Source organism: Achroia grisella, unplaced genomic scaffold, assembly GCF_030625045.1.
Source record: "Achroia grisella isolate CSIRO2021 unplaced genomic scaffold, CSIRO_AGI_Agris_v1 utg2506, whole genome shotgun sequence".
Classification (NCBI taxonomy): domain Eukaryota; kingdom Metazoa; phylum Arthropoda; class Insecta; order Lepidoptera; family Pyralidae; genus Achroia; species Achroia grisella.
Window position 1 is genome coordinate 200,678 of NW_026712741.1, and position 27,866 is coordinate 228,543.

Below are 27,866 nucleotides of genomic sequence, written 5' to 3' on the forward strand. Positions count from 1 at the left end.
CACCCCTGGTGTTTCAGGCGTCTATAAGCTACGGTAACCGTTTACCATCAGATGGACCATATGCTTGTTTGCCACATAAGTGGTATAAAAAAAAAAAGCGGTGATGTTAGATTCTGCCCGCATTGTACGCCGGTTTCTCTCCCTGGGACCCTGAACCCCGGCCGACTGTGCTTCTACCGGGGGTATGTTGCTATCTCCTCTCCTTAAGAGGGGAGATGAGAATATTTGGAAAAAAAAAAATAAAGTCAATGAAAAACTAACAAAGTACACAGATCTAGCAATATAATTAAAAATACAATGGAAAGCACACACCATCCACATAGTATCCATAGTTTTGTCATCCACAGGAATTATACCAAAAAGTCTGAACAAACACCTAGACACGTTGCATATCCCCTCCTCTACAATAGACCTATTACAAAAAGCCGTCATACTAAACACATGCCGAATAGTCAGAAAATTTCTTTCTTCATCACATAACTCATCCATGCTTGGCTAAGGCTCGCGTGTTTGAATATATTACCCCCTTAATAAGGGATATATATATGTATATCATATATATATTAATATTGTTAGGGAATTTACTCTCTGCTACCAAAATGTTAGGGAAAGTACTATGTATATATATAGGGAAAAATATGTGTGGAAACGTCTGTCACGTACCTGTATGGTTCTGCGGATTTCTTGGGCTTCAGGGTCTCGAAGATATCTTCGCTAGCTTTCCAGTTTCACAGTAGGTTTAATACAGTTCTAATTTATTTTAATTCACAATAAAGGCGCGCGCGCGTTATGGCCGGCGTACGGTCAGTTCAGTACTGTAGGTAAGGGAGGGGAACAGAAACCGCGGGAACACAAACTAACGGACTCTAATATAATAATCTGTGCTTACGATGGTACAGGGTAGATTTTGAACAAATATATATATATTCATAAATACACACGTATACATAGAATACGCCCAGACCGATACAAACAATCATAGTTGTGAATACAAGTTTGTACTGTGTGAGGAATCGAACTCGCGACCATAGTAAATAATGCGGTATGTACTAAACCGCTAGACCTCCGAGGCAGGCAATATTCGCCGGTTTTACTAGATATAGACTGTGTATGAAGAGGCATGCGTGGGCAGCGCTGTCACATCTAATTTACCGGTAAGGTACCGGTAACTAATCTTGACTAAATCCCTGTTCGAAAATTTTTAGATCTTCTCTTAAAATAAAACAAAATCTACTCAGAATTTCTATTCTGAGTAGATTTTGTTTTATTTATCTTTTACTACTATCGTTATGTTTTGTATATGTTTATTTTGTTAATAGTAAAGTCTATTTATTTTATAAAATATTTTTTTTTTATTTTGCACCTATTCCTCGTTCGTCTTGCTATTTTTTTTTTTTAGTGGACGATAATGCAATGGTGCATTTGCCTGCACTTTACGCTGGCGGGGCAACAGTGAAGGATGATAAGATGAATATGAAGTCAGGTCAGTTAGCCCAACGTGACAAATTCACCGGGTATTTATCACGATGGTTTCCAGGGGGAACCGCGTGGAGGTCAACCTGACATGGTACAATGCTAGTAAAGGGATCATTAGTCCACATTACTAACAATCCCCTTAGCACGCCGCTTTATTGCCGATGATCGGTTCGATTCCTCGTACGGTACAAATATTTGTATTCCTATTAGTATCGGTCTGGGTGTAAAAAAATGTATGTACGTATGACATACATACATTTTTTGCTCTTCTGTTTACCCGTGATCATCGTGACCGTTGAAACACTGCCGAAATATTGGGAACTCAACAAAAATAAAACGTAGTAAGAGAGGTAAGTGCTCTCATTAACTTACTGCCATGTTGGATTCAAATACATCGAGGTAAAATAAATTGAATTAAATTGAAATGTGAGCATGTCAAGTATTGGACTTACATTGTTGTAAGTCCAATGTATATACATATATAAGTCCAAAGTAGATTATTTAGATATTGTCCACTGTCAATATTGTTATTGATTATCACGTTTGACAATTTGACAATACCTAAATAATGTACTTAAAACAACATTTAAAAGAGCAACACACAAGTTCCTTGCACATTCTTCGTGTGATGAATCTGCGTTCCGAATGAGTGGTAAGAATAAAAAAATATGACTATTCAAAAGTGTGTATTAAGTTTATTTGAATAAAGATTATTTCTATTTCTATTTCTATATCAAACTACCCCATCTAAGATAATAGTGGTGACGATATATTATTTTGTTCTACACATCATAAATATGGAAAAAACATCCTCTTACAGGAGAGTCTGACGATGCGAATCCTCAGCCATTTATCATGACGCATCGCATCTAAAAGTCAAGAGCCATTTTAGTAATAACTAGCTTACCCGCCCAACTTCATCTACGTTTCAATTCCTCACCTTTATCAATATTTTTCATTGCAGCTCCGCTCCTATTGGTCATAGAATAATGTGATGTAGCTTAAAGCCTTCTTGGACAAATGGACTATCCAACACAAAAATATTTTTTCAATCTGAACCAGTAGTTCCTGAGATTAGCGCGTTCAAACAAACAAACTCTTCAGCTTTATAATATGTGTAGAGATATGTAATATTATGTTTTGTTTTTTTTTTGAGGGTTGATAATGGAATGGAGCACCCGCCTGCGCTAACGGTTTACGCTGGCGGGGCACCAGTGGAGGATGATATGTAAGATGAGCATGAGGTCAGGTCAGTTAGCCCATCGTGACAAATTCACCAGGAATTTAACACGATGGTTTCCAGGGGTAACCGCGTGGAGGTCGACCTGACATGGTACATTGCTAGCAATGGGGTTATCAATCCACATTACCAACAATCCCCTTCCCTCTGTAATATTATGTTATCTATGGTATAGTTAATAATATTGCTGAACAATACACACAACGCCATCTAGTGCCATGGTAAGCAGAGCTTGTGTTATGGGTAGTAGACAACTGATATAAATACTTAGATTTAATAATAATCTCAGGACAATTCACACAGCGCAATCTAGACCCAAGTTAAGATAGCTGAAGATTGTGTTATGGGTACTAGATTACTGATACAAATACATAGATATTTTTTTTTCGTAAATACATACATATACATAGAAAACACCCAGACCGATACAAACAATAATACTCATGAATACAAATGTTTGTGAGGAATCGAGCCCGCGACCATCGGATGTAAAGCGGTGTGCTAGACCGCTATACCACCGAGGTCGTCAAAGATATATCCATGTTGTTTGTAATAATTTACCTATAGTGAAGTAGAAGAACTTAATAATAGTTATGTAATATTTTGAAATTGTATCTAAATATATATAACTCAAAGGTGACTGACATAGTGTTCTATCAACGCACAGCCCAGACCACTGGACGGATCGGGCTGAAATTTGGCATGCAGGTAGATGTTATGACGTAGGCATCCGCTAAGAAAGGATTTTGATTAATTCTACCCCCAAGTGGATAAAATAGGGGATGAAAGTTTGTTTGAAACTTTGTCAACTTTAAATCGATCGGGCTGAAATTTTACATGGATAAGCTATGTCTTAAGAAAGGATTTTGATAAATTCCACCCCTAAGGGGATAAATTAATAAAAATAACATTAAAAGCTTATTGATTATTGATATCTATCAATAATCAATAAGCTTTTAATGTTTTTTATATATATTATCATATCTATGATTATTACAGGCTTTTATGATTATTTCTCTACTTACTGTTTTTTATTTCTTCTATGTGTATTGTACATATAGAAGAAAAACAAGAAAAAAAGAGTTTATTAATAATATTATTAATTTTTTTTGTAAATTACATTATGCGTTTTACGTACATGTATTGTATGTGAAATACAAAATGATTTTCAATGGATTTTCTAGGGCAAATATCAAGGGATTGTCATTTAATGTTACGTGTACCTATGTACACAATATAACTATTTTTAATCAAAAGAAATTCAGTTGAGTCTCTTGCCGGTTCAATATACAGATTCAAATGAGAAACAATAGGTAAAAAAACTTAATACACGAAATTTTACGCTCATAAGCGGCTAAAATATCCTACATGAATGAATTAATTTTGATTTGATTTCATATATATAGAAAACACTTAGACCGATACAAACAATCATAGAAATAGAAATAGTTGAATCAAGAAATATTGTCGCGCTATACACTGAAAAATAATGCCAAAGTTGAATCAAGAAGTATTGTAATAGAAATAGAAATAGAAATAGAAATAATCTTTATTCAAACAAACTTAATATAAGCACTTTTGAATAGTCAAGTTTTTTTATTCTACCGCTTATTCGGAATGCAGATTCATCACAAGAATAAGCAAGAGACTTGTGTGTTGCTCTTTTAAATAAATATTGATTTACTTATATTTAATTAACAACAAGGATTAGGCATGCGACAATGAACATAGAAACCGCTACGCACTTAATCTCTGTTCAATCAGATAACATTGTCATACTCATAAATAGAAAAACTTGTACCGTGCGAGGAATCGAACTTGTAACCATAGGAAGTATGCTAAACTGAAGACCACTAAGGCAATTGACATTAGTGTAAATGTAATACCAATTGTTATTTACTCAGCCCTCAACAGTTGGTTTATAGCCACTATAGCATTGCTCAAAAAGGTCAGAGTTCAAGTTGAAGTTAAGGAATAAATTAGAGTTAATCTTATTTTTTACGTTTTCAGTCAGAAAAATATCCCAAGGAATTGTATGATGAATCTGGAGGTTTGTTATTTTATTTATACAAGGCGTGATTAAAATTTTGTCCACGTTTAAGTATTGCGACAGTCTCTATGGTCTAGCTAGTGTTAGAAAGAAAGGACTGATTCAATCCCTTTTGACGACCTCGGTGGTCTAGCGGTCCAGCACAGCGCTATACGTCCGATGGTCATGGGTTCGATTCCTCGCACGGCACAAACATTTGTATTCATGAGTATGATTGTTTGTATCGGTCTGGGTGTTTTCTATGTATAATATGTATGTATTTATGAAAAACGAAAATATATCTATGTATTTGTATCAGTTGTCTAGGACCCATAACACAAGCTTTAGTTAGCTTAACTTGGGTCTAGATGGCGCTGTGTGAATTGTCCTGAGATGATTATTATTATTATTATAGTATTATAATACAGTGTATTATTCTGATAAAATAAACTTTATAGTAATATAGCTTATACCTATATTACTATAAAGTTTTATCAAAATCCATTCAGTTCTTCTTGCATGAAAGAGTAACAAACATAAATTCATCTCTCCATCCTTACAAACTTTCGCATTTATAATATAAGCAACATTTCTAATTTAGAATTATGTTATTATTATTTTTTGTACTTACCGATATATTCTTATAAGCCTTAGATATAATTGGTACAGTTTCTTTTCTAACTGATGCCACCATGACTAGTGGTATGAAGATGAGGAGTGCGGCGCACCACAGCAGCGCCAGGAGGAGCAGTGCCTGCCTCCTGCCGGGGGGCCGTAGTCTGGGTTCTGGAGATATGGACAACCAGCGGTCTACTGACATCGCTGTGAGAGTGAACACGCTAGCTGCTACTGCTACACCTGGGACAGATAGAAAACATATTTATTTATTGTACAATTCAGTGTTACATTGATCCTTACGATATAAAGTGAAAGCTGCTCCCTAAATCGGAAAAAAACCTGTATTTTAGGATAAGCAATGCTCATTGCCTACAACACTACCGTGTCACAGAAGATGCAGTATAAATTCTTTGACATGTACTAATGGTAGATATATCAACTCTATGTACTAGTAAAAGTATGTATTATAATAAAATAACAACTATATAACATTAATTTAACTATGTCTCTAACACAATTCATTTTAGCAATTAAAATACAACCAGCACATCCTGTGCTCAAAGACCGAATGCCGCGGCTTTTTTTTTTTTTCGGACTACTCTAATGCTGTTGGCCGTAGCTGGCCTTTACAGCTTCACCGGACGTTATGGGGCGAGTGCAGATGGCACTCCAAACCCGCGGAAGGACTTATGGAGCAGCTGAAGGCCAACTCCTGCCTGACGGATACGACTTTAGTCTGAGGGCACCACTAGGGATTCGAACCTCGGCTCAGGCCGTCGTAATTTCGATCCCCGTTTGAATTGAACGGGGGATGAATTGAAATTGAAAGAGCAGACCAGTCCCTACAGGCAGCACTTGTTCACGAGTATGACAGATGAGCCAGCCATCACTGATCTCGACCATATTGGGAGCCCAATGACCCACCACGCCGCTTCGCCGCCACATGTCTGGACATTTTAGTGAGCATGACTACTCATTCCACTCGACCTCGTCATAACTACTTATTTAGATTTATATATGGTAGTTACAGTATTTATGTCTATAAATTATTGTATCTATAGATATAGATGAGATATTTAATAAAGAAATTTAATTCACTGGACAGCCTTATTTACTCGCGATATTTATTTTATCGTTGTTCTTCGAAATCTTAAAATACTTTGGATTATTTCCTCTCTGGACCACTTAAAATACTTCGTTGCTAATAAATATTTTATTTGAAATATTGTATACTAGCTATGCGTCCCGGCTTCGTACGGATGTGTCACAAATCTTTGAATTTCTCGGCTTGTTCTGTACTATAACACGTATGTATTATACATATAAACCTTCCTCTTGAATCTTTTTATCTATTTCTGAAAACTGCAAGTTTGTTAAGTAACTTAAGAGATACAAACGAACAGATAATGGGTATGACTATCTTTCTTAGTACTTGCGTACTATGTTTATTTTATGTGGAAGTTAAAGTGTTACGTGTTGTTTTTTTTATAATTATTTACTATTATTATGTGTTATTTGAATTTTGTTTGTACTCTCTTTGTTTATCTTATCGGAACACAAATAAAGATTATTATCTATCTATTATCTATCTATCTTTAAGCCTTGATACGACACGACTCCAATTCTGTCTTTAATTTATTTTATGTAGCTGTTCCTTGGTTTTCCTCTCCCCTTCTTTCCTTATATCTTTTCTTAAATAATTACTTTAAAAAAACTAGTAAATACCTTGTATGTAATTGACAATCTTGCACACAGTCTCTCCATAGAACCAGACCAGTGTGATGGCTTTGCTCAGCTGAATGGGCATGCACACGCCGGTGACGAGAAGATCTGCAGCTGACAAGTTCACCAGAAACATGTTTGTGACGCTGGAACAAAGGTATTTCATTTATATATCTTGACGACCTCGGTGGTCTAGTGGTTTAACACACCGCTTTACGTCCGATGGTCGTGGGTTCGATTCCTCACACGACACAAACATTTGTATTTATGAGTATGATTGTTTGTATCGGTCTGGGTGTTTTCTATATATAATATGTATGCATTTACGAAAAAAAAAATTTATGTATTTGTATCAGTTATCTAGTACCCATAACACAAGCTTTAGCCAGCTTAAATTGGGTCTAGATGGTAACCTGACTCTGAGGGTAACGCAGCTGGAATCGAGTAATAACGCGAGTTTCAAGGCGTTTGTGACCTGAGTTCCCATCAACATGCTGCCCACCTTCATGAAGGAGGACTACTGGCAGAAAGGTGTTCTATCAGCGCTACCGTGGCAGATTACCATCATCAATGCCGTGATCACACAGACAATTTATATTTCATTTTGTATTAATAATGTACAATCTCAGGAGAATTCACACAGCGTCATCTAGACCCAAGTTAAGCTAGCTGAAGATTGTGTTATGGGTACTAAATAACTGATACATATACATAGATTTTGTTTTTTGTAAATACATATATATTATACATGGAAAGCACCCAGACCGATACAAACAATCATACTCATGAATACAAATGTTTGTGCCGTGCGAGGAATTGAACCCGCGACCATCGGAAGTAAGGCGGTGTGCAAAACCGCTAGACTACCTAGACTGTCACAAATTATATAGATGCATTCAATATACGATGGATTAGGCTATATAATAAAAAGTTAATTAAATAGAAAATAATATATACATATATAATACTATGAATAATTTCAGAACAAGAAACACAGAGCCATCTAGACCCAAGTTAAGCTAGCTAACACTTGTGTTATGGGTACTAGATAACTGATACATATACATAGATATTTTTTTTCTAAATACATACATATTATACATAGAAGACACCCAGACCGATACAAACAATCATACTCATTAATACAAATGTTTGTACCGTGTGAGGAATCGAACCCGCGACCATCGGTTGTAAAACGGTGTGCTAGACCGCTAGTCCACCGAGATCGTCATATTATTTCATTATATTAATAATATAATAATTAACAATTATATTATTCATATGTATGTTAGAATATAATTCATTAGTAGACTGAATTAAATAAATATCTCGACTCCATAATCCACTGAACCATCAGTTCTTGTTATTTCGTTTACAATTATTCCAAGGACGCACATTATAAGACGTACTTATGTGTTGAAAAGGTTTTTATAGCACTAACTAGTTATATAGTTTTCTTGGTGAGCTTTAAAAGCCCTCGCTGTGCTTTACAACTTTAATTAATGTAAGGTAAAGTTTGACGTCACTATTCTTTACAGTATGTTTGAAGTAGCAAGCCTTGTATTGATGTTGATGAGTGCTTTTAACTGTTTAATACGCTATTACATTTATACAATTCTCTTGAGTTTCTTGCCAGTTCTTCTCAATTTGATCTATATACTGAACTGGACGGTAAGGAAAAAATTTAAGTTCATAAGCGGCCAAAATGTCCTACATAATAATAATCTCAGGACAATTCACACAGCGCCATCTAGACCTAAGTTAAGCTAGCTAAAGCTTGTGTTATGGATACTAGATAACTGATACATATATACATAGATATTTTTTTTGTAAATACGTACATATTATACATAGAAAACACCCAAATCGATACAAACAATCATACTCATGAATACAAATGTTTGTGCCGTGCGAGGAATCGAACCCGCGACCATCGGTCGTATAGCGGTGTGCTAAACCGCTAGACCACCGAGGTCGTCAAATATATGATTTCTTTCTACATGAATATATGATTTCTTTATTTGAATTTGAATCACTTGTATAAGTAATGTAAGGAAGAGTGAACCATTCTGATACTGGCATACTTATTAGATTTCTACGACAAGATTAATAATGTAAAAACTATGTTACCCAAAATATAGAATTTTAGACTTTTATTTTGAACTATCTGCTCTCGCGACTTCGTCCGAGTGAAATTTATTTTTATACTTTTTTTGTTTAAAATAAAAAATATAAATCTAAAATAAAAGTAGCCAAAGTTACTCCTAATCACATCAGCTACCTGCCAAAAAAAATCCCGTCAAAATCGGTCCAGCCCAAAGTCCCCAAAAACCAAAACTTCAGTCCAGCAAATAAACTTGTACACGTTTACAACATTCCTGAATCATTTATAAATTCAAATTTGGGAGAATAGAGTAACTACAAGCATGTGCTACTGCATTTCTGTCAAAAGAAATTAATCTAATCGCTGACCGTGACCGGAACAGACCAGTCCCGTAGAACAAGCAACGCCCGTTCACGAGTATGACGGCTATAAATTTTGTAAACCTCACTATAATTTTTCGTGCACGAAGTGTAACATTGTGAATCAAATTAGATCTGACATTACATGCCATTAACAAGCGTGCCAACATAATGAAATTAGAAAGCAACGTCGTGATTAATTATAACTCTACTTCCCCAATTCGCCACAAACGGTATTTTCGCATCATCGACTTTAAGAAATTACTTTCTACCCTTCTTTGGGAAGGGTGAAGTTATACGTAAGTCATTCCCTTTCACAATAATAAAGTAATAATAATAAGTTTCCCTTTTTTTTGTACCTAATACTTCTTAAGGGTCTATTGCATTGTCATAATGTTATCCAGTAGAAGGAACTTACGGAGTAATAAAAATGCAAGGAAAATACTCCAAGTAAAATTGTAATGAACAAGGTGTACTATATAAAATTTTGATTATTTCATTCTTCATGATGATTACTAAATAAAGTTTTTTAAAATATAATTTATAGTATTTTATATGTCACTAGCTGTACACGCGACTTCGTCCGCGTGGAATTTAACTTTATATTTCTAAAATAAAGGTAGCCTAAGTTACTCCTTATTACATCAGCTACCTGCCAATAAAAGTCCTGTCAAAATCGGTCCAGCCATTTCAGATTAGCCGAAACAAACAGATCGACAGACGGACAAAAATTTAAAAAATGTTATTTTAGTGTATGCACCTTATTTATATTCATATGCATGTAGTAAAAAATGCTTATTTCAATATTATAAATAGACACTCCAATTTTCTTTATATGCATAGATGTATAGATAAGCGTATGTTTCAAAGCGATTATAATATGTATTTTTACTTGAACATATATAATAGATTTACCTTACCAAAGGACGTGTGTCTATCTTAGCTAACTATTATATACCTCCGACGAATATAAAAGTAAACTTTTAAAATTTTAAGGACCCGGGTGCGCGGTCTATCGTGTGGTAGAGAGGGAAACTCCTGACCATACCAGTTCCTGGGACATGAGATCCTTGGATATTAGAAGCCACTCAAAAGTGGCAATTCCTAAAACAAATCATCGATTGGCATAACCCCAAAATAATGATAGGCACAATATCGGGCCAGTGTCCCTTAAATAAACATCTGTACACAATAGGCGCTACTGACTGACCCTTTTGTCGGGGCTGCTTTGAAGCCGAACGGCTGCTCACGTAATCCTGGAGTGCTTGCAGTGGCCACACAACGAAGACAAATCCTCGGAACGGTGAGGTCGCTCAAGCCTGTGAAGACACTAGGAGACTTCTGCGCTTTTGGTAGAAGCTTGGCTGGCTCTACACGCAGCTACTACGGTCCAGATGAAAGCCAAATTTTTTTTTTCGGAATACTCTAATGCTGTTGGCCGTAGCTGGCCTTTACAGCTTCACCGGACGTTAGGGGGCGAGTGCAGATGGCACTCCAAACCCGCGGAAGGACTTATGGAGCGGCTAAAGCCCACTCCTGCCTGACGGATACGACTTTAGTCTGAGGGCATCACTAGGGGTTCGAACCTCGGCTCAGGCCGTCGTAATTTCGATCCCCGTATGTATTGGACGGGGGATCGATCGGAGGGGCGGAAAGCCTAATTGCGGAGATTAAAGTCCATCTTACTTTATAGGGGCCACTCTCACCTTCACCGATCTGAGTGTCATGCTCAGCCAAATCTGGTATAAGCCTGCTAGTACTACCTTCGATATGTTCTTGTATAGATAATAATAATAATAATAATAATAATCTCAGGACAATTCACACAGCGCCATCTAGACCCAAGTTAAGCTAGCTAGAGCTTGTGTTATGGGTACTAGATAACTGATACATATACGTAGATATTTTTTTTTGTAAATACATACATATTATACGTAGAAAACACCCAGACCGATAAAAACAATCATACTCATGAATACATATGTTTGTGCCGTGCGAGGAATCGAACCCGCGACCATCGGTCGTAAAGCGGTGTGCTAAACCACCAACAGGCTGTCTAATATAATGTAATATATAATAGCCGATTCTCAGACCTACTGAATATGCATATAAAATTTCATAAAAATCGATCGAGCAGTCTGGGAGGAGTATGGTAACGAACATTGTGACACGAGAAATTTATATGTAAGATTTGCATTCATGAGTATAAATTTATTGTATTTGTCTCTGTGTCTACTATGTTATATTATGTATGTATTTACGAAAAAAATATTAAAGTAACAGTATATAATAGAAATCTGACAATGGGCTAATACTCAAATAAGCTTAGCTTGGGATTAGATGGCGCTATGTTCACACGATTCATCGTCACATGTTATTGTATATAGAATGTTTGATCTATCAAATTGAATTAATGTAACTCTTATTTATACAATACTAGTTGTTCTCGCGGTTTCACTCGCATGAAATACATATATAGCCTGTGTTATTCTGATTATAAGCTATGTTATTGTAAAGTTTAATTAAAATCCGTTCAATAGTTTTTGCGTGAAAGACTATTTTTTTTTATTGGGTTGTTTGGGTTATTATATATTTGTAGCACCTGTAGCACTGCGACCTACATAGATCTATTGTGCTCGCCGTTTTTCAAAGTTCGCTACCTAGACCCGTCAGGGATAAGAATTGAAGGATATTCTTAGGAGCGATGGTTTTTATCTCCTCGGGAAAGAGTGTAAACTTTCCAAAGGAGATATTTCGTTTATGCATGAGTGGGCTACAACCACATAGGATGTGAAGCGGCGTTTCCTCTTCAGTTTGGCAGAATCTGCAGATACTTGTCGTGCATAGGCCTAGTTTGGCCATATGCTTGTTGTCAAAGACTAACAAATATCCATCCATACTGAAACTTTCGCATTTATTATATTATTAAGGCAACGGCTAAACTTGTGTACTTTAGCTATTTCCATAGCATTATGTCGTATGGTATTTTGTTATGGGGCAAAGCAGCTGATATAAATACAATATTTATTTTACAAAAGAGGGCCATTCGCTCCATTTATAGCATGGGTTCCAGGGAGTCTTTACGAGAGTGCTTTAAGGAATCAAATATCCTCACCGTTGCTTCTCAATATATTTATGAAAATATCATGTATGCCAGGAAGAATACAGCCAGACAGTTTCAAAAGAGTTAGTGATTGCACTAATAAAAGCTTACGTAACAATAACAAACTGATTTTACCTAAATGTCGTTTGGCTAAAGTTAGTAATTCGTTTTATGGCAATTGCGTAAGGTTTTACAATAAAATACCAGAGTCTGTTAAAAATATGCCAGAAAAAAGATTTAAATGTCAAATAAAACAGTTCCTTTGCAAAAAATCTTACTATAAAATTAAAGAATTCGTTAACGATAATAATGTTTTTGTAGAAAAATTTTAAATACATAGCACTGACAATATTATCTGATTACACTAATAATGAGTGCGTAGCGATTTCTATGTTGATTGTCGCATGCCTCTTACTTGTTACACTGTAATTATTTATATAAAAAACATCTATTAAAAAGAGCAACACACAAGTTTCTTGCTCATTCTTCTTGTGATGAATCTGCATTCCGAATGAGTGGTAGAATCAAAATATGACTATTCAAAAGTGCTTGTAATGAGTTTATTTGAATACGAAGATATGAATATGAAGATTATTTCTATTTCTATTTCTATTAAGATCTTTCTTTTTTTAAAGTAATAACAATGGGCATGAAGAGCAGCGGGTAGATGGAAAATAAATCTTTTTATGGGCAGACATATGCGTCTACCTTCACACGTCTTCATTTGTTGCTACTACTGGAACTCGCTCAACATTCATCTCGGCAAACTGTACACAGTATTTTCACGTACATTGAATACACTTTCCGATCTCGTTTCTTGTTTTTGTTTAATTAAATCAATCACTAGATTCCAGGCATTAGAGAGCCTTTAACCGTCTTCCTGATTGATATGTCCGCCCATAAAAAAACCTTATTTATCTACCCGCTGTTCTCAGTTTACCCGTGATCATGTTGGTTGAAAGACTGTCGAAATATCGGAAACTCAATAAAAATAAAACTTGCAGCGTAATTTATTAATTTTACTGCTATATATCCATTGAATATCTCCATCAACTAATTACTATAGAAGATGCAATATTAAAAAAACCAACACACAAGTTTCTTGCTCATTCTTCTTGTGATGAAACTGGATTCCAAATGAGTGGTAGATAAAAAAATGTGATGATCATTCAAAAGTGCTTCAATGTAAGTTTATTTGAATAAATGATTTTCTATTCTATTCTATTCTTTCTTTCTACCAGAGGGTTTGAAATTTAAACGGCACACAAAATTAGAGTATTCAAAAGTGCTTCTAATAAGTTTATTGGAATAAAGATTATTTATATTTCTATACTAATGAGTGTATTTTATAATCCAATTACTGCTTAAACTTAGACACAACAAAGATAATTCCACAGAAAATGAAGTATCTATTGCAAAAAAGAATGCAAATATACTGACCACATTTTGATCGAAATTTTATCTGAGCGTAAAATGACAGGAATTCCATTGTCCAAAATTATCCCCTTTTTTTAGGGATGCTAATTATTATAAAACGATATTAACGACAATCGATAAAAACGACAATGGAGAAAATAGAGAAGATTTTTACTAATTATACGTATAAATAATGACCGCGTTAAATTTAAAACAGTATATACCTATATTGGGACGTTTCAGAATAGAATAGAATAGAATAGAAAATAATTTATTCAAATAAACTTAATTTAAGCACTTTTCAATAGTCAAAAATTTTTTTTTAAATCTATCGCTTATTCGGAAAGCTGTCTCATCACAAGAAGAATAAGCAAGAAACTTGTGTGTTGCTCTTTTAAACAATCGTTGTAAGTTCACATTTTACAAGTCGAAACGTGTGAATACGTTTGTATTCACACGTTACCAACCAGCACTTATTTATTTAGGTTCAAATATAAAAAAGCAATAAGATTAAATGACGGATGAGCCAGCTATCACTGCGCTCAGAAATGATACGTCGATACAGCAGTACTTTTATTTTATTCCTTTATCAAATTACACTCCATATAAATTGCGTCGCTGTACATTCACGTCTGGTCGTCTCGGTCGCCTCGAACAGAGAGAGAGCAGCCCGCTCCCTCCTTGTTCCCGGCCTCTTTATCTCTATTACTATTGGTGGCGGCATAATCGTGACGCCACCAACATCACGTGACTCACTATGGTTTTAAATTTGAAATGTAAGTAACAAATTAGTGTCGTGAAGAGGCGTGACACATTAAGAGAGAAATTCAAAGAGGCAAATATTCTCACCGTTGCTTCTCAATTTATATATTCAAATATCCCATATGTTCATAAAAATCTTGACTTATTTCCAAAAAACAGCAATATTCATAATATTAATACTAGATTTAAAGACAAACTTGCTGTCCCCAAGTATCGTTTAGAAAAAGTCAATAGGTCTTTTATGGGAATAGGTATAAAAATTTACAATAAGATACCAAAGGATATATTGGAATTACCCTTAAATAAATTCAAAACATCTGTTAAATCATATTTACTGAACAAGGCCTATTACTCACTAAACGATTACTTGAATGACGAGCGTGCATGTTAATAGTTTTCATGTTCGGGATTTTCATTTAATGTTAGATATAGACACCTATATAAATACCTATGCATTGTAAATATACTGGATATAAAAAAAAAGTAATTCAATTGAATTTCTTGCCACTTCTTCACAATTGGATCTATATACGGAACTGGACGGTAGGGAAAAAAATTATAATGTAAAAACTTGACGTTCATAAGCAGCTAACATGTCCTACATGAATAAATGATTTTTGAATTTGAATTTGAATTTGAGTGTTCTTTAAGTATTGAAGTAAACACCTACTTAATCTACAGTTTTTCTCAAAGTATTAAATAGTTGATTGAGTAGGGTGATCAGTCCCGGTTACACAACAATGGATTTCAATTTTCCTAAAAGCATCTAGAAATTTAAGGTCCCTAATCTCTTCGTCGATACTGGATGCTGTAGGGTTTAATCTGCAGTGAAATATAGTGAATTATAAAAGTTAAATGTGTTTAATGTTCAAGAGTTATCGAACAGCACTATGTGTAGCCGCCAGCCCGTGCCTGGCTTTACACCTATTTAAATTCTATATTCTAGCAGACTCCGCAAACGTTGTTTTGCTATATAAATTAAAATAGCTATTACAAAATAGGAGTCGATGGTGGAAGGGTGGAAACTTAGGGTTGTATTTTGAAAGCCAAAAAACTAAATGCATATGAATATAAATACGGTACATACAGCAAAATAACGTTTTTTACCATTTTCGACTATCTGTATTTTTGCTCCAGCTAATCTCTGAAATGGGTAGACCGATTTTGACGGGACATTTTTTGGCAGGTAGCTGATGTAATAAGGAGTAACTTAGGCTACTTTTATTTTAGAAAGATTGTTTTCTATTTTAGAAAAATAAACTTAATTTCCATGCGGACGAAGTCGCTGTAACAGCTAGTTTTAAATAAAAACAAAGATAAATTCCACTCCGACAAAATCGTGGAAATAAGCTAGTTAATAAGACACGATAAATAAAATCTACCATCAGTTCGTAATGTTTTAGCTGAGAAGAAATAACAAGAAACTTGACTCTAAAATGGCATGTATGTAGTCATATAATAGTAAACTCAGGGTCAATAAAGGAGCCCTTGTAGTGGGTGTAATAGAGAAGGTAAGTTAACTATTTATATGTAAAATCAACCCTTATTTCTCTACATACGCGGCAATTTAGGAAACTATCCAGCTCGCTGCTCGGCACTGTTCCAACAAAGCCTATGATTTTAGGATCTTGTGTAGGATGATTTCTCAAATAAGATCTTATATTACATCATCATTATTATTACATAATATAAAACAAAGTCGCTGTGGCTGTCTGTCTCTATATATGTTTAAATCTTTAAAACTACGCAACGGATTTTGTAGCAGATAGAGTGATTCAAGAGGAAGGTTTATGTATATAATACATGTACATTGTACATCCGTGCGAAGCGGGACAAGTAGCTATATACTAATATTATAATGCTGAAGAGTTTATTTGTTTGAACGCGCTAATCTCAGGAACTAGTGGTTCGAATTGAAAAATTTCGATTAATGGACTATCCAAAACTATCTGTGTTAGATAGTCCATTAAACGAAGAAGGCTTTAAAGTATATAACATTACGCTACGACCAATAGGAGCGGAGCTGCAATGAAAAATATTGCAAACAGTGGGGAAATGAAGTACAGGCGAAGTTGCGAGGGTCAGCTAGTAGTGGTGGGCCATGTCATTGGGCTCCATAAAATACTGGCTCATCCGTCATGCTCGTGAACGATTGCTGCTTGTAGGGACTGGTCTGCTCTTATCACTACGACTGATTTAACCTTATTGTATATTTATATTTGACCAAAAAAAAAATTAGTGCTGGTTGGTAATTTGTATTCACACGTTTCGACTTGTAAATGTAAACTTACAAGATTTATTTAAAAGAGCAACATACAAATTTCTTGCTCGTTCTTCTCATGATGAGACAGCTTTCCGAATGAGCGGTAGATTAAAAAATTGTTATGATTATTCAAAAGAGTTTAAATTGAGTTTATTGCAATAAATTATTTTCTATTATATGATGAGAAAGTTGGAGTGGTGTCGTATCAACAACTAAAGAGATTGATGAAAGATCGTGGAAAATGGCTAGAGTCTTATCGACAAGAGCACGGCTCTTATATTATGAATAAATGAATGAATAAAAGAAGGATTGTTAGTAAATATATTTTTTATCGCTCATATTGAAATGATGCATCCGCCTGCACTTATTATTTAAGCTGGCAAGACACCAGTAGGTTGTAAAATGGGCATAAAGTCAGGTCATTCAGCTCATCCTGACAGAAGGAAATCCACCACGATGGTTATCCCCTGGAGTGCATGGAAGTCAACTTGACGTGGTACATTGCAGGGATGTGAGGGAGCTCCGTAAACGTAATCGAATATCCGATATAAAGAAATATTCGTTACCGTAACCGAATCCGAAATCAACCAGCACATCCTGTGCTCAAAGACCGATTGCCGCGGCTTTTTTTTTTTCGGACTACTCTAATGCTGTTGGCCGTAGCTGGCCTTTACAGCTTCACCGGACGTTATGGGGCGAGTGCAGATGGCACTCCAAACCCGCGGAAGGACTTATGGAGCGGCTGAAGGCCAACTCCTGCCCGACGGATACGACTTTAGTCTGAGGGCACCACTAGGGGTTCGAACCTCGGCTCAGGCCGTTGTGATTTCGATCCTCGTTTGAATTGGACGGGGGATCGATCGGAGGGGCGCCCGGGGTCGCCGGTGTGAAGCGCCCGGGCGCGCGCAGGCGCCCGGTTGAATGCGCGATAATGTGTGTTTGAGGTCGTCGTCTTCGCCGGCGAGGACGGTGTCGTGTGTGTGTGTAGGGGTGGGGCCTACAAAAACCCTCCCTTTTATACAGAGAAGATATGAGTGAGGGTTATATGCAACTAGTTTAACGATACCGAGTAATAATGAAATTACCTTCATTTAATATAAAATATCAGATTTTTCTAAAATATCCATGTGAACCCTAACATATACATGCTGTATATGTAACCGAATCCGAAATAAATTTTCGGATAATATCGGATAGGGGCGGAGCATGAACAAGACACCATTGTTGTGACACCACGAGATTGTGTAACCATTTTATTATCTATTTGTATTTGACTTTAGAAATTCCTTAAAAAAATAGTATCCGAAATAATTTCATATCCGCATCCGTATCCGTATCTGGTATAATAATCATTCCTATATCCGAAAACTATCCGTATCCGAATTTTTATATCCTAACCATCCCTGGTACATTGCTAGCATGGGGGGTAGTTCATATTACTAATAATCTCCTTCCCAACTAATATATAATATTATATATTCATGTAGGAGGACTGCTGGCCGAACGGTGTGGTATATCGGCGCTTCAGAGCCGTGACCACACAGACAATATCAATGTATTACTTTTTAAATATTAAATTATATGTATATTAGTCTATAAGGTATTTGTAATATTTGCATTGTTGCCGATATAAATTAATAAATAAATAAAAATAAATTATATTACGACGAAGATATTTATATTATACTAGCTGTGGCCGCGGTTTTACTCGCTTTATATTTCAATATAATATATAGCCTATGTGTTAATCTGATGTATATTTCTGTTCCGTGAAAGAATAACAAACATACATACTTACAATATTTTGCGTTTATAATATTAATAGAATTAGGCCCTCCTATAGGGATATTGCTAACATTAAGTCGGGTTGATATCCACGCGGTCCCCCTTGGAAACCAACATTGTTATTTCCTGGTGAAATGACAATGTCCTTACTGACGTGACCTCATGTTTATTTTATCATCCTTCACTAGTATCACTCCTTTAGCATAAATCGTTAGCGCACCATTCCAATATCATCTAATAAGAAAGTTACGAATAAAATAGTTAAATATACATAAAATATGTACACATAATACAATATTTCTATAAATAACTAAAATGAGAAGATTAATTTAGCGTTACAGCCAGCATCCATGGGCCCTTTGAGATAGAAGATGAACCAATCTTTTTTTATCATTTCATCATAAAAGCACATTTATCGGACACCCACATCATTTTAGGATTCCGTACCGAAATGGTAAAACGAAACATTTAGGCTATATCCATCCAACCATCCATTCGGTGGTCCAGCACACCTTACTTCCCATGGTTGAAGGTTCCTTATGTCTGAAGCTTAAGGGAAACATTTACATGACCATTATCCGGCCTGGTGTCCTGTATGCATCAGAGTGCTGGACCATAAAGGCGACGGATGAAAGACGACTGCATGCAACTGAAATGCGAATGTTGAGGTGGATGTGTGGTGTGACAAGAATGGATAAGATAAAGAATGAATACATTAGAGAAAGTATGAAAATGGCGCCGGTGTACGAGAGGTTGAAGAGTAATCGTCTATCGTGGTATGGACATGTAATGCGTAGGAATGAAGATCATATTTTAAGGAAGGTGTTACATATGAATGTGGATGGTTATAAGAGCAGAGGAAGGCCGAAAAAGAGATGGATGGACTGTGTGAAAGATGATATGGTAAGAAAGGAAGTAAATAACGAGATGACTGCGAACAAGGATGAATGGAAGAGAAAAACATATTACGCTAACCACAAATAAATGGGATAAGGATTCTTCCTTCTCCTTCTGGAGATGATGATGACTTCCGATGGTTGCGGCTTCGATTCCTTGCATGATACAAACATCTTCATGAGCATGACTGTTTATCGACATAACCGACGTCTGGGTGTTTTCTATGTATAATATGTATGTATTTACAATACATATATATATTTGTATCAGTTATGTAGTACCCATAACACAAACTTTAGATGTCGCTACGTGAATTGCCCTGAGATTATTATTATTATTAGAACTGTATGATATACTGTTAACTGCCTCGGTAGATTCGATTCCTCGCAAAGTCCAAACATTTGTATTCATGAGTATGATTGTTTGTATCTGTTTGGGTGTTTTCTATATGTATTAATAAAAATAATAACCTTTTTTCTATTCTATTCTGTTCTAGAATCGAATAGAATAGAAATTAGAATCTATTCGCATGACGCCATCTAGTCCAGGGTAAGCAGAGTTCGGTTTATGTACTATACAACCAATATATATATATTAGTTTTGTATTTAACAGTTTGAAATGTCTTACGTCAAAATGTGTCCTATATTATTTCTAATAGTAAATTATTGTTGCAAAGTTTTAAACAATATATTGTTTGGTGCAGGTAATAATGGTCCAAGTTCACCTCAATCGGTACACTATCATATATATGTTAGATATATCAACTCTATGTACTAGTAAAAGTATGTATTATAATAAAATAACAACTATATAACATTAATTTAACTATGTCTCTAACACAATTCACTTTAGCAATTAAAACACAATCAGCACATCCTGTGCTCAAAGACCGAATGCCGCGGCCTTTTTTTTATTTCTGACTACTCTAAAGCTGTTGGCCGTAGCTGGCCTTTACAGCTTCACTGGACGTTATGGGGCGAGTGCAGATGGCACTCCAAACCCGCGGAAGGACTTATGGTGCGGCTGAAGGCCAACTCCTGCCCGACGGATACGACTTTAGTCTGAGGGCACCACTAGGGTTTCGAACCTCGGCTCAGGCCGTCGTGATTTCGATCCCCGTTTGAATTGGATCGGATTTGGATTGATGGGGATCGATCGGAGGGGCGCCCGGTCGCCGGTGTGAAGCGCCCGGGCGCGCGCAGGCGCCCGGTTGAATGCGCGATAATGTGTGTTTGAGGTCGTCGTCTTCGCCGGCGAGGACGGTGTCGTGTGTGTGTGTAGGGACGGGGCCTACAAAAACCCTCCCTTTTATACAGAGAAGATATGAGTGGGGGTTATATGCAACTAGTTTAACAATACCGAGTAATAATGAAACTACCTTCTTTTAATATAAAATATCAGATTTTTCTAAAATATCCATGTGAACCCTAATATACACATGCTGTCCCGGCAAACGTTGTTTTGCCATATAAATTAATAACGCTATAAAAAAATAGGGGTTGATGATAGACGGGTGAAAATATAGGGTTGTATGTATTTTTTAATGACACATAATAAAAAAAATTGTGCCAAAAATTATGTTAGGGGTGGACAACCCTTATCACTTAGGGGTATGTAAAATAGATAGTAGCCGATTCTCAGACCTACTGAATATGCATGTAAAATGTGTACAATGTGAGGAATGCATCACGTGACCATAGGAAGGAAAGTTACACCGCTACATCACGGTAGGCGTCAAATTATTTATAATTAATTTACATTTTGTAAGGAACCCTCTATGGCCGATTATTACTCTACATTTGCTGCTTTCTATAGAATGTATCTATTTATAATCCTCTCTCAATAATACATTTTGAATTTTCATTGATCAATCTATCTATACTTATATGACGACCTCGGTGGTCTAGCACACCGCTTTACGTCCGATGGTCGCGGGTTCGATTCCTCGCACGGCACAAGCATTTGTCCACCACCGAGGTCGTCAATATTATTGTTATTATACGTAAAAAAATTGTAGTATCTTAATAGTCATAATCTGAATTGCACAATAATATATCTAGCTGACCAGGCAAACTTTTATTGCCATATAAAATAAAGGAGAAAAGGTCAAGCTGGCGTCTAAAAAACTCGGCGTGCTTAATAGAGCGAAGCGGTACTTCACTGCGGACCAGAGACTCCTCTTATATAAGTCTCAAGTCGGCCGCACATGGAGTACTGCTCTCACCTTTGGGAACACCTGGATGCGGTCGTTTTGACTCGGTTCAGAGACGTGCTATGAGAATTGTCGATGATCCCAATCTCTCAAACGGTGTCGAACTACTTAGCTAGAAGCGAGACTTAGCTTCGCTTTGTGTGTTCTACCGATTATACAACAGACTGTGTTCTGAGGAATTGTTCGACATGATGCCTACGGCCACCTTTTACCATCGCAACGCACGCCATCGACAAGAATTCATTCTCACACGCTGGAACCTAAGTGGTCTCGGACAGTGCGGTTTCAGAGGAGCTTCCTCCCGCGTACACTTAGGTTGAACTTCTTGCCGAGGTTTTCTCACGAGACTACACCATGGGGTTTTTCAAGAAGGGTATATTAAGGTTTCTTAAGAGTCAGAGAGAATATGTCACCCCAGGTGTTTCAGGAGTTCATAGGCTACGGTAACCATTTATCACCTTTACACATTTACCATTTACCATCAGATGGGCCGTATGCTTGTTTGCCACCATAGTAGTATAAAAAAGTACTAATATCTCAAAAAAAATGTACCAAACTTTTTACACTCATTAAAAAAAATATACCGAACTTTTTGGGTATGAAAATAGTTTACGCCCTATTCTCTATATATTGAATTTATACACAAAATTTCATAAGAATCGATCAAGCCGTTTCGGAGGAGTTTTGTTACAAACATTGAAATATAAGAATTTTATGTATTAAAGGAAAGATAGAAAATTTAATTTGTAATTATAATTATTAATACTATAAGCAATAACTTTCATGGAGATTACATCATTATTTTTGGGTCTAAAATAAAAAGATAACTTCCATTAGAAACCATCAAGTCGTCGATTCCGCTACGAATAACAAAATTATTTGTACGAGTTTCAATTCCTTTTCAGCGAAAACAGCGCTGTGAATACTAAATAAGTCTGTGCTTACTTTCCTCAAAGTAAGCACAGACTTATTTAGTATTCACACCATTCCTCAACCATTACATCTTTATAAAAAGTAACTTGCAATCAACGCTAAATAAACCAGTAATGGATATTATACCAGCAAGAAAGTCGTCGATAGTTCAAGAGTGACACGTACGTAGTAGACAGTGAACAACCTACACGCCAAGTTGTGCCCAATAGCTGCGAAGGAATTATAACTTTCCTAATAAATCGGTGTTAGTAATGAGTCCAGTTCGTTTAGGACGTTGGGCAAACTTTACGGAAACTGGCCATTCAGATTAGTTGGGCCATATACTTGTATAGCTGTGAGACTCATGAACTAGTTTTACACTTGTTTTGATTACGTATAGTGGTTACCAGTATCCACTGGGGAATACAAGAACAAAAGTATGTCACCATCAGAGGTAGACCGTAAAACGTCGTCTTTATTTATATAACACAAGGGACAAACAAGCTTGCGGCCCAACTGACGGTAAGTGATTACCACCACCCATGAGCACCATGTACATTCACAGTCGCCTCAAACAAAGAGAGAGCAGCCTGCTCCCTCCTTGTTCCCGGCCTCTTTATCTCTATTACTATTGGTGGCGGCATAATCGTGACGCTATCCAGGCGTCCTTAGGCTACGGTAACCATTTACCATCAGATGGGCCGTATGCCTGTTTGCTACCATAGCAATATATAAAAGAAATAGAAAATATCCATACCGACAGAAACAATATGATTGTTTGTGTCGGTCTGGATGTTTTCTCTTTCTCATGAATACAAATGTTAGTGCCATATGAATCGAACCTGCGACCATCGGAAGTAAAGCAGTGTTGCCGCGTGATACATGTACTTATTTGTAATTTACTAAAGATTTAGCAGTTTAATGTTTGTACATTATTATATTCAACTGACAGACTATTTGAAATGGGTACGATATAATAAAAGACATGTCACCAGCTTTGAATGGGTTCCGACAGAAGCGAGGTAATTGAAATTTCCCGCCTATACTTAATAAACTGGGTATTTCCCTAGGCAACATTTTTCTTTTTATTGCTAAGTTTTACGACTCTGGATACCAGTCCTTTTTAGCCCAACTTAGTATTGTCAAAACAGTGTTGCCAACTTAATAAATTTTTTTGGATCGTTATAAAATGTACATACTTTCGCTAATAGGGTAATTATGAATGATAAGGTTAATTAATAATTCCATAAACCCTTAGTCTAATAGTTTTGTTACTAAATACCAGCAGAATTTGATCCTTGAACTTATTTAGTTAATAACTGTATAAAATTTCATATAATTGGCAATATTGTTAAAACAGTATTGGATATACTGATTTGAAAGAAGTTGTCCAAGAAAAATTCGCAAATTTTTTTATTGTGTAATTAAAATATACAACTCTAAACCAACCACAATTTTGTTATAGCGTTATTAAATTATATGGCAATACAACGTTTGCCGAGACAGCTAGTTACAGTATAATTCATACATTTCATATCATCACCATCATCATCATCAGTCCACTGCTGGATATAGGCCCATCACTGGTCACTATATTTAGCCCTTCTCGTTCAATCAATACTCGCAATCCTATGTCGTCACTCCACCTAGATGCGGGCCGTCCTACACTACATTTGATAATTCGCGGTCACCACTGTAGAACACGTCTTATTCCACCTTTATTATATCAACAATCTACATTTTATACAAATATAAACATCTATATATTTTGACTGCTCCGGTGGTCTAGTGGTTTAGCACACCGCTTTACTATCCAATGATCGTGCGTTCGATTCCTCGCACGGCACAAATATTTGTATTCATGAGTAAGATTGTTTGTATCAGTTTCGGTGTTTTTAATGTATAATATGTATTTATTTAAAAAAAAATCTATCCATGTATTTATATCAGTTGTCTAGTACCCATAACAAAGCTCTGCTCAGCTTGGGGCTAGATGGCGCTGTGTGAATTGTCCTGAGATATTATGATATTGTATAAAAAAAATTTTAATTAAGAATTTTATATCTCGATTCCCTTTCCACTAAATACGTCAACATCATCATCATCGCAGCCCGGAAGACGTCCACCGCTGGACATAGGCCTCCCCCAAAGTAATATTAATGAAATAGAAAGAAAGAAGAAAGAAAGAAAAACATTGACAACCATTATTACATTTACACATTTGACAAATGTACATTTTACACATATACATATATACATACACACATGAGTGTGTGTGTATATGAATGCATACATACACACTTAGAACAATTACAATACTTCATCTTATATTATTTCTACATATGGTTGGCAACATGGCTGACACTCAGCATATGCCGTGACAGTTAACTGTCACGGCGCTGGTATTCTGTGCCTGCCAAATACATTTTTCAATACACGAAGCTATAATTGAAACATAAAATCCCACTCTATCCTCCATCCATCAATTTAAGTGAAACACATGAAATAATTCTTTAGATTTTTTCATATTTATACACCGTTTGGTGAAAATGCTCAGTGACAGAGTTGATGTATTATATGGGTCGCAGACATGATGGAACGTCAGTACGAATACAGTTACTAGCTGTTATCTGCGAATAAGTTTGCTGTTTTTTTAACAAAACATAGTCTATGTAATATAATCTATTCTTATTTCCAATACTTCAAAATTTCTTTCAATTTCAAATTTATACCATACTAGCTTTTACCCGCGGCTTCGCTCTGTTATGCCCGAGCCCAGTACAAAGAAAATGCTGAGCCTGAATGATTCCCGATTTACATCGTTATATAAATTTCAAATTCAAATTCAAATTCAAAAATCATTTATTCATGTAGGACATTTTAGCCGCTTATGAACGTCAAGTTTTTACTTTAGAATTTTTTTTTCCCTACCGTCCAGTTCGGTATATAGATCCAATTGAGAAGAACTGGCAAGAAACTCAATTGAATTACTTTTTTTTTAAATCCAGTTTTTTACAATGCATAGGTATTTATATAGGTGTATATGTCTAACATTAAATGAAAATCCCGAACATGAAAACTATTGCCATGCACGCTCGTCATTCAAGTAATCGTTTAGTGAGTAATAGGCCTTGCTCAGTAAATATGATTTAACAGATGTTTTGAATTTATTTAAGGGTAATTCCAATATATCCTTTGGTCTAAAAACAGTTTAGACAGTTAGTCAAACCAGTCCGCGTCGATAACTCATTTCGCTTGCACCTACATAGTTTGGGATAAGTTTGTTAATATACTTGTGAAACCACATTTTCGAAATAAACTATCTAAAATCAAGTGACTTTTGTGTTGTGTATTAAAAACAGTTTTTTAAAAAAATCAAACAGGTTCTCCTGCCTAACAGCTCGCATAACTTTATTATTGTCCGGTAGATGGCAATTTTTTGGATTTTATACAAATATATATTTTTTTCTTTAATAAAAAGTATCCTATGTTCATTCTAATACATCAAAGAATATGTGTACGAAATTTCATGATGATCGGTTCAGTAGTTTTTGCGTGAAAGCGTAACAAACGACTACTTTCACATTTATAATATTAGTAAGCATGTGATTTTTATCTTATTTGATTTAAGATTGTGAAACCACACAAAGTGATATTAAACGAACAAATAGAAGTAAGTAAATAAACAAACTTACAAATTTACAACATATCGGAAGGCATCAGAGATGAATAGCAAAAACTGAGCTATAGAGAGCGATGATGAGACTTTATTCGATTTTTAAATATTGCATAAGATTGAGCGGATCGAATGGAGAGAGGTCCAGATCCAGAGAATAATGGCTGAGATAGTGAAAGAGCTTAATTGTCAGATGTTTCAATTTAACGATAAGATTCACAGACGAAATTGCAAGATCCTATAACACAAGATGTACAAGGTTTGTGAATTGCCAAGGGGCAGAGCTTACTGTCGTCTCTCGAATTAATTTAATTTATATCATCGTTTCCACGACTGGCGTCAAGCTAGTAATATTATAAATGCGGAAGTTTGTGAGTATGGATGGTTGTCACGCAAACACTACTGAACGGATTTTGATGAAACTTTACAGTAACATAGCTTATGCAACAGAATAATAGGCTACATTTTTTACAGAAATTGAGACAGTGTATATTGCATGGAATTGAGCGGATAGAATTGAGAGTGCTAGTTTCAGAGGCTTGGACAGTGAAAGAGCATATTTGTCAGATATTTAAATTTAATGATAAGATTTAAATGATTTAAATGGCCTCGGTGGTCTAGCGTAGACCGCTTTACGTCCGATGGTCGCGGGTTCAATTCCTCGCACGGTACAAACATTTGTATTCGTAAGTATGATTGTTTATATCGGTCTGGGTATTTTCTATGTATAGTATGTATGTATTTACAAAAAAATATCTATGTACTTGTATCAGTTGTCTAGTACCCATAACACAAGCTTTAGTTAGCTTAACTTGGGTCTAGATGGCGCTGTGTGAATTGTGCTGAGATTATTATTATTCTCTCTATCGTCTCACTCTCTCAGCTTTTGCTGGTTTTCTCCACACTTACGGACTGAAACCAAGTAAGTGCAGTGTGTGTGTGTTTGTATGTGTGTGTGTACTTATTGTGTGACTGCTGTATATCCTTTTCATCTATTTAGAGTCGAAATTGCAAGATCCTATAACACAAGACGTTCAAGAATTGTGAATTGCCAACGGGCAGAGTCTACCGTCATCTCTCGAATTAATTTAATTTACATCATCGTTTCCATGACTGGCGTTAGTCAGATGTATAATTTGATATTTTTATTATTAGCCAGATTCAACTTACGACCTTTTGTGGTATTGTTATAACAAATCACGACCCTCTCAATCAAGTTTCAAATTTCATAACAACACTCTGTTGTTGTATTCATTTTGTTTAAAAATAAACAAACAATTATATTTTGATC

The 27,866-nt window shown here is 35.8% G+C and overlaps 1 protein-coding gene across 1 annotated transcript in view; it reads right to left on the reverse strand.

Annotated features, from left to right (window-relative positions):
* LOC131842813 (neuropeptide FF receptor 2-like) overlaps positions 1-27,866 on the reverse strand; it is a 151,788-nt gene that overhangs the window by 48,048 nt on the left and 75,874 nt on the right. Inside the window, exons 2-3 of the mRNA XM_059191379.1 lie at positions 7,089-7,231; positions 5,377-5,603 (exon numbers count right to left, since the gene is read on the reverse strand). Of these exons, the coding sequence (XP_059047362.1) occupies positions 5,377-5,603; positions 7,089-7,231 (370 nt within the window). The remainder of the gene's footprint in view (positions 1-5,376; positions 5,604-7,088; positions 7,232-27,866) is intronic.